Consider the following 14,746-nt stretch of genomic DNA (forward strand, 5'->3'; position numbering starts at 1 on the left):
CATTGTTTATGTTGTCGGTAATAATATGATTATTATTTCTTACAAATTTTAACAAAATTAAGTAGATTGCTCTCGGAGAGGAAAAGGAGGTAATTATTCTTTACGGCGGGGCTGGTGAGACAGCGAGTTCAACTTAAATTTTCATGTGTATTAAATCTCATATTTAATTAGGTGGAATATAATAAATATTTGTACATTATATTATATTATACACATAATGTGTGTGTGTGTGTTCAGTTGTTGGATAATATTATGTCCGGTCGGTAATATTATGACTTCAACATTCATTGACGTAATAAAATAAGTATTTTCCAACTTCATTTTCATATTGTATGCGTGAGAATTGATTTAGTTATTATTACCGGAAAATGTGTTAAGGAATAAGGTTTCATTTGGATAAATACATTAAAAAGATTTTTAGCATTTATGAGGGAAAAATAATTTAAAGTACGCGTTTGTCAAACATTTTTAAAAATAAATTTTTTTAAAAATGTTATCTAAGTATAATTTTTTTTAAAAAACAACTTATATGTGTTTTTTTTGTATATTTTTAGAATTGAAAGCAATAATAAGAGTAAAAAAACATTACTTTTTAATTGTAAATTTTTTTATAAAATATCTGACCTAACACATTTATTTTTAAAACAACATTTATAATATTTTATAATAAATTTTGTAAAAAAAAACATTTTATTCTTATTTGTCGAATCGGAAAATAAATATTGAATAAAACAAATGTAATCATAATATGAGGGGGAAAAACGTAAAAATTAGCTGAACCACACAAATATCGTAATCGTTGAAGCTTTCATACACGATTTATTCATTAAATCTGAAAAAGTCGCTAACTTGGTTTCGACGTAATTCCTCCAAACTCTAGGGGCAAATACACTAACGTTTGAGTTCCCGCCCAACCCTAGCACCTCTGCACTGCCTCAGTATTACATCAAATCAAATCAAAATAAAATAATCTATTTATCGTGCAATTAAAGCAATAATAAAAATAAAAATCCTTCAAAATCTCCACTTGCATTCACTTCTCTCAGTGGCTTGTTGGCTTTCTTCCGTTAGAGAGAACGGAGCAGAGAAATTCAAAAGGAACTCGAAGATCTATACTTTGTCTAGGTGTGTAATGTGCTCTGAAGCATTTGTTTTGGTGATTTTCGAGTATGTGTATGTTTAGGAATGGTTTCGTTGTTTGTGCAAGATTTATGGAATCTTAGCTTATTATCCTCTCGTTTTTGTGAGATTCTTTGTATGTTTCTATGTTTTTGATTCGTTCATTTGCTTGCTGTTAGTGCGAAAGAGAGCTGGTTAAGTTTGAGCTTTCCATTACTGGATATATTTATTTGTTAACGAGTTTATGGCGTAGGGTTTTGAGTTTGATGGCTGAGGACGGAGTAAAGAGTGAGGCAATGGCAGATTCCCCGACTTCTGTTCTTGAGGACGAGGTATGATCATTTACTTTATTATCATTGATTTTTCACTTTCTGTTGTTAAATACTCGTGTTCCTTTTGTTTTTGAGTTATACTAGCTTTTTTACTCTCTTTATTTTTGTTTTTGAAACGGAATATCTGTGGTTGGAGTACCAATTACAGCAAAAGGGGTCGTCACTTTTAAAAGTGAAGTTTTTGATCAGGCGTGTGTTTTTATTGGGAAGTACCTAGTTTTGTTTGTTTTTTTTTTATTTAAATATATATAATTTTTGGCCTATATATGAGAAGTAGGGATGCTGAGAAAATGCCAAAATATTGGAAAAAGACATTTTTTTAATGACCATGCTTTTATTACTTAGTGAACGTATCTTTGAGGTCTTCTTTCAAAACAAATAAAAAATCTTTGAGGTCTTATTTTGTGACTTATCTGATCTACTTTGCTAACTCAATACCATTTTGCTACGTGTATTGTCTACTTGAGTTTACTTGAGTTTTCCATGCGTTAGGTTATCGTGCTATGAAGTTGATCTATTTCTTGACTTTATTTACTTTCTTCTTGCTTCACTGATTTTTTATACCATTACAAACTGAAGGACTGCAAGGGTAACCTTACAAATACAGTGAAGGTAGAAGATTCTTCTCTTGGTTTAAATGCCATGGAAGAGGAGGAAGAGAAGTTAAAGGAAGAGCGGCTGAAAGAAGAAGGGGAAATGGCAAATGTGCCTAAAAAAGAACCTCACTTAAATGAAACCCAATTCACTAAACTGGATGAGCTTTTAACTCAGACGCAACTTTACTCTGAGTTTCTACTGGAAAAAATGAATGACATCACCAAGGTTTTTTCATCACGAGAATCTTAGAATGTGAATTATGTTAACTGTTCTCTTTATTTAATTGGTTTCTCAACATGCTAGGATGGGTCAGAGGACGATGGTGAAACTGCTTCTGAAGGCAAGAGAAGCCGCGGTTCCAAAAGAAAGACTAGTTCAAAATGTAGCAATGTAACATATCTTTTTACCTCTTCCGTCAGATTTTCAAGAATTTTAAATTGAGTGCTGTTCTGTTGAAGTTCAGCAGCAACTTAATTCATGTTCTTGTTTTGAGTCTTTTGACTGGTTTATACCCTATTGATCTGAGATTCATTATGTGTCTTATGTTTTAATTTTTCTTTTGCTCCATTTCACTTGATAATAATTGTGCATCCATAGAGGAGGGCCAAAAGAGCTGTTGCAGCCATGCTTACGAGATCTAAAGATGATGGCTCTGAAGATTTGACCCTTACAGATGAAGAGAGAGCTGAGAATGAGCAGGCAAAACTGGTACCTTTGTTAACTGGTGGAAAGTTGAAATCTTATCAAATTAAAGGTGTGAAGTGGATGATCTCTTTGTGGCAAAATGGACTAAACGGGATCCTCGCTGATCAGATGGGACTTGGAAAAACAATTCAGACTATTTCCTTCCTTGCACACCTCAAAGGAAATGGATTACATGGACCTTATTTGATTATTGCTCCTCTTTCCACCCTCTCCAATTGGTTGAGTGAAATAGAAAGGTACTTGACTGTTATTTTCTGCCTCTGGAGATGCCGCAGTATGTTCTCTTTTGCAGCTTGTATGATTGATTGACTATTTCATCCAATTCATCAGGTTTACACCCTCACTGAATGCAATAATTTACCATGGTAATAAGGTAGCAAGGGCTGAAATTGTTAGAAAGTACATGCCTAGGACAATAGGTCCCAATTTTCCTATCATCATTACTTCTTACGAAGTCGCTCTAAGTGATACAAGAAGATATTTGAGGCATTACAGCTGGAAATACCTCGTTGTTGATGAGGTATGTCTAACTGATACAACGAGTCATTCGTCCTGAAATTTGTCTAGCTGCCTGAATTTAAAGAGTTATGGGTCCATTAGTGTTTATTTCGGAAGATGTGATTTTTCTTGAAGGGGCATAGATTGAAGAACTCGAAGAGTAAATTGGTGAAGGAACTGAAACAAGTAGCTTTTGAGAATAAGCTTCTATTGACTGGAACACCTCTGCAAAATAACTTGGCTGAGCTGTGGTCCCTGTTAAATTTCATCCTCCCGGATATTTTTTCATCTCATGAAGAGTTTGAATCTTGGTAATTACCTTCTATTTCATAATTGCAACTTTATTTCTATTCTTCATTGTTATATAAATGTTCACCTGTTGCAAGGTGGTTCTTTATTTCCTTTTTACAAGCATTTCATGTAATATAAGGCTAGACACTGTGTGGTATCATATGCTACATTATACTTTTACATTTGTAGGTCACGGCATCCACTTTAAGTGGTTATTGCATTATTATAATTTATATTTGAACTTCAGTACATTTTTGGATTGTGATGTCCTCGAGACATACCTACATTTACGTTAAGTTTTCTCCAGTGATCTAGCACTGACAAGTTTCCAATTTGGCATACATATGCCTGAGATGGTTTGGTTTGGTTTGGTCTTTACTTTATGGAAGAGCCTGATGCTCACTATGAGAAGTTAATATGTGGCGAAGAATTCATATGTGTGTGTTATTATTGTTGTTGTTGCATCTTTGTATTTGGAGGATGAGTTATAGCGACAGGATTCCACAATTGGCGTTCCCAGGACCTAAAAATTTATGTGGGTGAACAGTGGAAGGGTAATATCTGTCAAGCTGCAACTAGTCTCAATTCCGATTAAACACCTTTTAACTCCTGATTGCTGTTTACGTTGTTTATCATTATTGAGGTATTCCATTAAGTTGCCTCTATATTGTATGGATAATGGCTGAAGTGTTTGTTTTCTGATTATTTGGTTGGTGATGTCAATACCTTCAGGTTCGATTTTTCCGGAAAGTGCAACAATGAGGAGGACATGGAGCAACTGGAAGAGAAACAAAGGGCGCAGGTCCGTTCAAGATGATTGATTTTACTTGAATATGATACCAAGTTTATGAATACTAATGTCATTTTATTCTGGTTTAAATTTGCAGGTGGTAGCAAAACTCCATGCTATTTTGCGTCCTTTCCTTTTACGCAGATTGAAAGCTGACGTTGAACAATTGCTTCCTATGAAAAAAGAGATTATCCTTTATGCGACGCTGACTGAGCATCAGAAGAACTTCCAGGATCATCTCGTCAATCGGACATTGGAAAGTCACCTTAGAGAAAGAACAGATTCTGGTGTTCACTTCTTTGCCATTGAAATTCATGTGCAGAATTTATTTGTTACTTACCGAATTCTTTAGCAAGCATTTTTTAGTGGTGATTCTCCTCAAAAGAACCAAAAACTTCGAACAAAGTAGCAATTATGTATCTCTCTTCGTCCGTTTATTTGGATCTATTCAAATGCAAAATCCTTTTAGCCCCAACGCTAAATTCAATATCCTCTGCTTGTTCTGTTTTTATGTACGAATATCTCAGTTCATGATTGCATTGTTTTAGTCAAAGTGTGATGATGACCTGAAAGACTGATTTTGTGTACCTGCAGCTCATAACGGCATGAAAGGAAGGCTAAATAATTTGATGGTTCAACTAAGGAAGAACTGCAACCACCCTGACCTTTTGGAGTCCTCGTTTGATAGTTCTGGTAATTGATCAGCCCATTGAAGTTCATTTAATGAGAGTAATTAAAGTGCTTCATAACCTTTCAATCTCCTATATTTTCTGTCAGGCTTTTATCCTCCAATGCAACAGATAATTGAGCAGTGTGGCAAATTTCAGTTATTGGACAGATTATTGGCTAAGCTGCTTGCTCGCAATCACAAAGTACTGTGAACCTTGTTCCTTTGTATGAAGGTCTGTGGTTTAATGGCCAAATTCTTTTATTATTATATCTTTAAATCGGTGAAACAGGTTTTGATATTTTCTCAATGGACCAAGATTCTGGATATAATGGACTACTATTTTAGTGAAAAGGGATTAGAGGTTTGCAGAATTGATGGCAATGTTAGATTGGAAGAGCGAAGAAGACAAGTATGGTTGTTTTATATATATTTATTTGCTTTCAGTCTGTCCTCTATTTTCTCTATCACTTGCACTTTCTTCCGCTGGTTTGAAGAATATCTGAGTTTCTGGTTTGCATTTGTTAAATTTTTATATGTTGTAGCAGTGTTGTAAATGGCGGTGGGGTTCCGCCTGGGACGTTGATTATTTTTTATACGTGATTATATATAATCATGTAAATTGTAATATATGCATATGCATAAATAATCTTCATACAACACAATAAGCTTATACAAGGTGCAAATAATAAATATATGCATACAACTTTTTCAAGATAATTAACAAAGATTGGAAGTTCTAAATGACGGCGGGTGATTCGCCGCAGCGGCAGTGTGGGCGGTTCGAGGCGGGGTTTGCGGCACTTGTGGGTGATTGGGTTGACTATTTTGTTTTGAAGAGAAGGTGTATGATGTATTCATAATTAGGGTTTTTAAAATTTTGTTGACTTTGTTAAACATCACACCTTCAACCACCTAAGGCAAAGACGGTGCAGTCGATGGCCGATTCCCGCCTAGGAGGCTGCCTCAACTGCCATATAGAACAAGTTTGTATTGTAGTTGTATGAGTTCATACCTGTTTTGTACTGTTAGTGGTAGTCATAATTTGAGAACACAATCTTAAATCTTTTGTTGATGTTTATGAACGGTTTTTCTGCTCTGCCTTCAACTTCACAAGGTGCACCTGACTCTCTGACTCTTACTCCATTTGTCTTGACTCTTGAGAATAAGAAACTATGATTGGTTATTTGTTTCTCAACTATCATGTCACTTGTTATGCCTTTCTACTGTACTACTTGCAACAATTGTCACTTGTTATGCCTTTCTACGGTTCTACCGTACTACTTGCAACAATTGCATATCTTTACCTCACACTTTCTATTGAATTTTGTTATTTTCTGGTTCCACATTCCAAACTTTAATGATGCTTACTGTTAATTAAAATAAGAAACTTATTCTCTATGCTCTTGTGCTCCATGTTTGCTGGCGGCTGATTACTCATGTATATGAATTGATTTGACCTGTCAATTAATCATTGAATCTAAACAGATAAATGAATTCAACGATGTCAACAGCGATTATAAAATTTTTCTCCTTAGCACCCGTGCTGGTGGGCTTGGTATTAATCTCACTGCTGCCGATACCTGCATTCTATATGATAGTGATTGGGTACTTCCTTCTACCACTCTTTTCATCTATCTCTGTCTCTCTCTCACACACACACTGACGCACATGTACCCACAACCTCTAAACTGCTGTGTTATTTGTACTGGTGGTGCTACAGTACCATTTGGCATTCAACAGAAAAATTATGAAAAAAATTATTTTTTGAAATGTGATGTTTAACAAAGTGATGGTGTAATGACAAGAGAAAAGGATAAAACAAATTGATTATCTGAAAACTGTAGAGAGAAAAATGGTTGATTGCACAGTAACTATATTTTTTTGATCTAATTAATCGATAGATGGTTTTGAATTTTTTATGTGATTTTTGTGTGTGGATTAATTAATTTTTGAGTCAAGCTGAGAGGGGTTTGATTGAAAGCCCAAACAACTGGGGCTCTTATTATTTCTTTCTTATCCTTGTATTTTTTTCCCCTTATGTCTATAATGTCAATATTCTGAAAGTTTAATTGCTTTTGTATTCCAGAATCCTCAGATGGATTTACAGGCTATGGACCGATGTCACCGAATAGGTCAAACAAAACCCGTTCATGTTTACAGACTGTCTACCGCTCAATCTGTGGAGGTGCCTAATAACTGACATTCTTCTCTGTTCTCTTTTTTCTTGCTTTATGTTTCAGTTATTTCATGCTTATGGTTTATCACATGTGAACAAATTACTATCATATACTCTTAGGGTCGAATTTTGAGAAGAGCTTTTAGCAAGTTGAAGCTTGAACATGTTGTGATTGGAAAGGGACAGTTTCAGCAAGAAAAATCCAAAGCTGATGGAACAGACGCTATGACGGTCTGTGCTATTTCCTCATCTTGTGTGTTATTTTTTGTGCTTCCAAAGTTTTTGTTGTGTGTAACTCTTCTGAAATCTCTTTGTTTTTGTTGTGTATTGTTCGCTGAAGATAGTATTTTCAATGTCGTTATTCTTGTCTTTCTGTAGTAATTGCTTTGGCTCTATTTTGGGCTCTCTGAACATTTTAAGTTGTCCTCACGGTTGAATGGTCGCCAAAGTTCTTTTTTTATGCTCTTATTGTTCGGAATTAAAAAATTATTTCTATATAGGTACAAATGGCTCAGCCATTCATTTTACTTTTGGAAATGGATTAATTTTGGTGTTATTTTTCTAGGAAGAGGAGTTGCTAGCAATCCTTCGTGATGATGAAGATGAAAGAGACAGATGGATTCAGACCGATATCAGTGATGAAGACCTTGAAAGAGTTCTGGATCGCAGTGATCTGGTCGTGAAATCATCGGAAGAGGATGAGAAGTCTGCATCCAAATCAACTGTTATTCCTCTGAAGGGACCTGGTTGGGAGGTGGTAATCCCAACTGCGACTGGAGGAGTGCTCACCAGCCTAACCGGTCAATAACACAACATATCGATAGCTTTTGTCCTTGAAGGAACACACAACATTCTATCCAGTCCTTATGTATGCTCAAGTTCCCTCTCCTTTTTGTCAGCATTTTGTGAGGGAATGACTTCTCTAACCGATTATTAATATTGTAAAATTCACGGTCGGTTGAAGGCTGTTGGTACTTGGTAGGAACAATATGTGAAATTCCTTGAAAAACTTAACAGGATTTCACCTGGGATTCTTGTAGTTTTTTAATTGTCCTGGTGATGTGCTGGACAGAGGCTAAAACCATTTACTCCCAACAATTCAAAGATATATATATTCACGAAACACGAATACACACATACATAGACATGATTTAAAAGCATAATTTTACATGATGAAAACTAGAATAACAATCTCCAGGGAGAGAACTGGATCAAACATCATTCTTGATAGAAGAACTGTACCCCGTGTCATGATATCTATCCCACAGCATTACGCCTCCATATTTTGCGGAACCTGTTATCGTGGGAAGCAATTGTGAAATAAGTTCTTCTGCAGGAACAAATCCCGTACCAGCAGCATCCTGAGATGCTGGTAAACCAAGAAATATCCTTCCTGCTGGGATCGAGTTCCAATCCTTCCATGCGTCTTCAAAGCTCGAGACTCCAGAAGAGTATTGGCAAGGAGGATTGTTGTAGAATTGCACCCAAACGTAGTCGAAAAGTCCTGTCTGAAGTGCATTACCAATGTAGTAATCAGGGAAAGGGCACTGTGGTGCTGCAGTAAGGTACACTTTCTTCCCATTCTTACCATAGTTTGAAAGGTATCGTGCTAAATCGTCCCAGTACAGGTTTGTTCCTCCCTCGATGTCAAAGTCGATCCCATCCAAAACTGCGTCACCTAATGGCCGTGAAGATGACGTTCCACCCAAAAAATTGTTCCAAAGATAAGTTGCAACTTGTCTGGCATCAGCGGCAGAGGAGAGGTAGTAACTTCCGGCCCCTCCCCCGATCGAAAGCATGACTTTTATGCCTTTCGCCTGACAGGACTTGATTTCGGAACTTAAACCAGTGCAGCCATTCGTGTAAGGATCACAATGACCTGCAAGATTGATCATTGGCGTCTGGCCATTGCCAAATGTAGGGAGAAAAGCTATGTTTACGAACTCATAGTTTCCGGTGGCGCAGGTTTTGGCTAATGTGCCTTCATTTCCATTCTGTCCCCAATAGACTGCGATTTTCCCGGCATGGGAATGTGACAGAATGAGGCAAACTGAGATGAATAATGTGACTGCAGTGAGTGGATTTGGTGCCATTAATTGGTGGTTAGCAAGTTCTTGATTTTGGTGAGATTGGTATTTTTTGTGTGTGTAAATCTGTGGGAGATTTCAGGTTTATATAGAAGGTGGTGGTCCTAAATGCACCAAGTGCTGCCGCAGAATTCAAGATTAGAGCAGCGTAGTATTTTGTTTAGCGTAGGTGGGCTGCCGCTGCCGCCGAATTTGGAGACTCCTGGTTCAATTTCCGTGCCTGTTGGCACATTGATAAAGGTTAAATATAACGGACAAATTTATTTCATCAAAATATAATCTTAAAAACATATGAGATTTAGGTAGTGTTTGAGAGAACTTTTAGTAAGCATTTTTCGGTTTTTCTTAACAAAATTTCACAAAATTTCAAAATTTTGTTAACGAAATGCTGAAAAGTGTTTCTTAGAAGCTCTCTCAAACACTACCTTAATAACTAAATTCTACAACTCTTAGTATGTCCATGTGTGCTTAGTTGAAGATTATTCCAAAATTAATTTTGAAATGGATTCTTAAATATCAAAATTTGAGGTTCAAAAATTAGAATAATTATCAAACCAAAGTATTCGTATATCTTATCATGTATATGATTATAATATGAAGTGGGAGAGGACCCGTGGGTAGGGTTGGCATATCGTACCGAAATACCGGAATTTTAACATACCGTATCGAAATTTTTTTGATATACAGACATTTTTTCGATATATCGAATTTTTTTTCGGTATCTATACTGTATTAATATGTATTTTTTTTGTACCAAAGTTTTGGAATTTTACTATCAGTATCGGTATGAATTTTTTTCATATCAATATTTGTAGTAAGGTATACCGAAAAACCACCCCTACCCGTGGGTGTGCAGTGTGCACCAATGGAATCGGCTCGCAAAATAGTTTGTTTTGTATATGAATTTCTCGAAAATTTGAGGCTAACGATTCAGCTTTAATATTTTAATGATGTTATATAATTATATATTAAATAAATATTGAACATTTCAAGTATTTATTTTCGAACAATTATTTTTTGACGGGTATTTTCGAACAATTTAAGATATTAAAATCATTTTGAGCTTTCCTAAAAAAAAAAAAAATCATTTTGAGCTGAATTGAACTCTAATTTGAGCTAAAAAAAACCTACTAAAGTAACTTCAAATGAAACTCAAGTTTGAATTTACCTGATTTGAATCGAATTTGAGTTTTGATTTTGATATCCTTTGTTCAGACATATATGATATATCATGTTAAATCAAAAAAGCCTTGACGTAAAATTTTTCATTTTTTCAATACATAAACAAATGGATAAAAATAATTGCGTAATAAATTATATATATTTACTCTAACAAAATTTAATATATTTCTTATATATAATATGACCAGTTAATTTTAATTTGATATATAGTCTTTAAATGAGCAGCTAATTCCAAAAAATTTTACTCAATAATTAAAAAAGGTTCCATTGCCGGGAATCGAACCCGGGTCTCCTGGGTGAAAGCCAGATATCCTAACCGCTGGACGACAATGGATCGTTGAAACTCATTCTGAAGTTAATTTATTAATTATAACTTACCATCCATCTTCCCTAAAGTTCACTTTTTAGCAGGTAATAAAACTAGAATTTAATGGTTTCCCAAAACCCCACACCGAATCGGCAAAAAACCAAATTCCAATCTGAAAATCATCGTTTCCGAGCAAATCTCCAGTCGATTGACGATTCTCCTGCTGAATCTGCTTTCTTTGATCCAATTCGGTTCAAGTGGACTCTGATATCGGGGAGGATTGGGATCCGGTAGGTGGAGCAACTCGATGATAACTCGGTCCAAGCTCGTGGAGCAACTGAGAGATTACCAGATCCGATCCCAGCACAAGTGGCCGGCTCTCACCGTATTCTCTCCCAAACCCATTCTCTCCACCAGGTAATTGCATGCTTTTGATCTTCGTTGTGTTTCATAGCTAAATTGCATATGTATTATATTTTGGTAATTTGGTGATTATGTTGGAAATTTTTGTGTTCTATTTTCGTTCATACAGTAGCAATTTTATTCCGTTGGGGTTTTATTGGTAGTATTTGCATATTATTACAACTAAATTAGAAATGACTGGAATTTTGGTAAATTCCTGAAAAGATGCAAGTTTTTTCTTGGTTCAGAATCGGAATTTTGAATTGACTGTATACATGTGGTTTTGAACTATATTTAGGATCACATCTTTATTGAGAGTAACAACTCCTGGGAGCTAGAACTGTAATCAATTTCTCATGCATAATGTATTACTCATTTGTCAAAATAAGTATCTCTCAATCGCACTTTTGAAAATACATAAAGATTTTAATGTTCAGCCATTTCTCGAATAACCGTCTGAAGACTTTGTACTGTAATGAAATTGTCTATGCAACCTATGGTAATCGGGCAAAAGAAGTTGCAACTATTTGTTAGTGATTTTGGTTTATCAATCTGACTTGTTTCTTCCAGCAACCAATTTGGTACACTGGTCGGCCTGCTGGTAATGATACTAACTCTTTTCTGTCTTTATCCTTTATTTTTAACTCCCTTCTTTCCTTGTTTCTATTTAGTTCTAATGCCATCGGGCTTTTCTTCTGTTATTTCACTGTGTTGTTTTTGCACTTTCTCAGGACTGATGTTGCGGTGTCTATCTTTTGGGCCTTGCTCTTTATTGTACTTCTAGTTTCCTCGTATAGTACCCTCTACTTGAAATATTACTGGATTTCCTTCATTATCATGTGCCTTGGCATCCTTATTCCTATACGTTTGAGAATTTTGCGGCAGTCGCTTGCGAGAAAAAGGGACAGAAGATTGTTGCTACCTTTATCCATGTGAATGTTCTCAACTATTGCCTTGCAATAGACACTTATTTACCTGCTGTAAACAGAGGTTTCACTTCGTGGGAAGCCCACTCTGCAACCTCGTTATTATTGATTTGCTGACTGCTAATATTGGTGGGGCTCTTTCCGACCCTTTTTCTCATTGAATTTATATAGAGCAATCTAGAGTTGCTGGAGCAAGACAAAACAACTAGCTTGCACCGTCGCTCAAGTGATCAGAAATAGAAACTCTCTTGTACTCATTTACCAATAGTGGGAATAACTACCCCCGATTGACTTCCTTCTTGTTTTCACCATCTCCTGGTTGTAAATAATGACTGGACCAGGTACATTTTTACTCCAGATGAACTCAACATGAACCTAGGGAAATACCAAATTGCCAAGTATCTGATATGGTAAACTGTGAACAAGAGCCTTTGGATTCTGCAAGAACAGAAAAACTGTTTTTGTATTCCAACGTTTTGCTGAAAGAGGGGCTCAAGAGCAGATCTGTTCGATTTTTCTGTCCTGAAGAACTAGTTAGTTTCTCGTAGTTGCCCGACTTTTTATTTATACTGTCGTAGTTTTCGTACAGATGATGTGATTCCATATACACTTACTCTTTTTGTTAGTTATTTTGTATTGATTCCAATGCGTTGATTTTTTTCGAAAGAGATGAGTTGATATACTGTTTAATTTGATAATTTCATAGGCCATAATAAATTGGTTTATGATTCAAATTAGTTTTGATTTAATCATTTTTAGACTATGCCTACTTACACGTGAACATGACCCAATGCTTCCTGCTTTACCAAAAATTTTAGCATTTGACATGGTGGAATATAAGTAGAGCCGTTAAATGGGTCAATCCATGGTGGGGCGGGCCGGAAATCCTCAACACAACCCAATCCAAGGTGGGTTGCGGGTTAAGCGGGCCGGCCCGTGAGTTGGCTCACAACAAATAAAAATAAATAAATAAAATTATAATTAATTATAAATATCATTTCATAAATAAATATTAATATAAATATATTAATAAAAATTTAAATTATTGATTTCATGTGTGTATATTTTATATAAAGTAATTAATACAAAAAATTCATAACTTTTATTAAAAAAATACATATATCATAATAAAAATAAAAATAAATTATTAATCCTCCAGGTCCGCGGGCCAACCCGCGCTGGTCGCGGCCTCGCGGGCCTTGGCGAGTTGGCCCATCTAGGTCCAGCTTTTGTTGGGTTGAAAAAATGTCAACCCAACCCACTTAAATTGTGTGGTGGGCCGGGCCGACCCGACGGGCCCAACCCAAATTGACGGCTCCAAATATAAAAAGCAGTCATTTTAAGCAGTATGGTTCGATCGTACTCTTTGCTAAAATAATTACTGCAATCTAAAAATCATTTTCTCAAACATTAAACTCCTTACTATCAATCGATCAATGATGATTGAATGTGTATTCTTCAGTCCCATTATCAATTATGAATCTGGTGGGAAGGTGCTCGATTCTACAAAGTGTGGCCTAATAGTTGGCTGCACTTATAGGCTAGTTACAAATAGCCTTACATATTCGTGACACATTTATATACACACCAATCCATACATCACCAACTCTATCTCTCCATGGTAGGTCCAGATTGCAATCACGGAAGCTTCAAGAGTTGCATTCCTAGTTTAGTCATTGTACAAAAATCAATCCCTACACAAAAAGTGAGATGTAAATAATAGTTCTCTCGAAAATTGAAAGATGATAGGCTCGAGAAAATGACATTGTTGGTTTCATAATTTGCACTTTTTTTTTTATTTTTTGTGATCAATCAATTCATGAATTTAGTCCTTTTAACTTATCATTTTTTTCATAAAAAATAGTTTTTTTCACCAGAATATTCACGTGATATCTGATATGTTAGCAATGTTCAGTGTCACATCAATATTTTTTTAACGTTACGTCAATATTTTCTGCTCTACGTTAGCATTCCATTAACAAAAATGTCTAAAATTGAACAAAAAAATGCTAGTCAATGCACCAAAATTGTGAATTTTTTGACAACATATAAGACCAAAAATATAATTTTTGATGGTGAAAATTACATATTGTTTTTAAAAAAAAATTAAAGGTTGATAAATTCAGATTGTAAACGTGGAAAGGAATAGTATGATCAGCATAAGTGGTTTGATCCGGTTTAGTCAAAAATATAGAATGTCTGCCACTGCTGTGCTTCTCAACTCTTCCAAACCCTTTCAAGTCCACTGATAATCTATGGACTAATGAAAATCACATTATGGTGATTTTTGACTTACAAATAGACCAATTATTAATTGGTGAGAAATATTATATTGAAAGTCGACATTACAAATTTTATATTAAAAAATTCCACATTAAATATAAGATTTAGGCTCCGTTTGGTTTCAAAAGTCAGGCCAAAAAAGCATTTTTTTTAGTGCTTTTCAGTTAACAAGGTGTTTGGTTGACCAAAAAAGCGCTTAAATAAGTACTTTTTAAAGTCAAAATTAGAGCTTTTTTAAAAGCAAAAAAATTGTAGCTTTTAAAAACACTTATTTTAAAAAAGCTCTACAAAATTCAAACGGGCTCTTAGTTTGGAAATTATGTAACTATTTTTTTTAATGTAAAACTTGAGTGTCACCTCAATTTGGGGTACGATGGGTCG

The 14,746-nt window shown here is 35.3% G+C and overlaps 2 protein-coding genes, 1 long non-coding RNA gene and 1 other non-coding gene across 5 annotated transcripts; 2 read left to right on the forward strand and 2 right to left on the reverse strand.

Annotated features, from left to right (window-relative positions):
• The first annotated feature begins 986 nt into the window (after positions 1-986).
• LOC140862084 (ATP-dependent DNA helicase DDM1-like) lies at positions 987-8,643 on the forward strand. 2 transcript variants are annotated; one of them, XR_012143727.1, is made up of 17 exons: positions 987-1,125; positions 1,373-1,451; positions 2,031-2,273; positions 2,352-2,438; positions 2,646-2,989; positions 3,084-3,273; positions 3,387-3,562; positions 4,275-4,344; positions 4,430-4,619; positions 4,927-5,025; positions 5,110-5,204; positions 5,292-5,411; positions 6,488-6,607; positions 7,089-7,187; positions 7,299-7,409; positions 7,744-8,046; positions 8,515-8,643. XR_012143727.1 is itself a non-coding variant. In XM_073265087.1 (16 exons), exons 2-16 carry the CDS (start codon positions 1,386-1,388, stop codon positions 7,984-7,986), a joined length of 2,253 nt encoding a protein of 750 aa, XP_073121188.1. In that variant the 5' UTR covers positions 987-1,125; positions 1,373-1,385; the 3' UTR covers positions 7,987-8,291. The 2 variants fall into 2 exon arrangements, 1 of the variants encoding a protein (XP_073121188.1); XM_073265087.1 differs by lacking the exon at positions 8,515-8,643 and having other exon boundaries at positions 7,744-8,291.
• Positions 8,390-9,359, reverse strand: LOC140862087 (acidic endochitinase-like). Its single transcript, XM_073265089.1, has one exon. It carries the CDS (start codon positions 9,269-9,271, stop codon positions 8,390-8,392), a length of 882 nt encoding a protein of 293 aa, XP_073121190.1. The 5' UTR covers positions 9,272-9,359.
• Positions 9,360-10,709: 1,350 nt separating this feature from the next.
• Positions 10,710-10,781, reverse strand: TRNAE-UUC (transfer RNA glutamic acid (anticodon UUC)). The gene has a single exon. It is a non-coding gene; the product is annotated as a tRNA-Glu (tRNA).
• A 99-nt stretch (positions 10,782-10,880) lies between these two features.
• LOC140866245 (uncharacterized) lies at positions 10,881-12,013 on the forward strand. Its single transcript, XR_012144825.1, has 2 exons — positions 10,881-11,171; positions 11,888-12,013. It is a non-coding gene; the product is annotated as an uncharacterized lncRNA (long non-coding RNA).
• The last annotated feature ends 2,733 nt before the right edge of the window (positions 12,014-14,746 follow it).

This window comes from Henckelia pumila, chromosome 4, assembly GCF_033568475.1.
Source record: "Henckelia pumila isolate YLH828 chromosome 4, ASM3356847v2, whole genome shotgun sequence".
In the NCBI taxonomy this organism is placed as follows: domain Eukaryota; kingdom Viridiplantae; phylum Streptophyta; class Magnoliopsida; order Lamiales; family Gesneriaceae; genus Henckelia; species Henckelia pumila.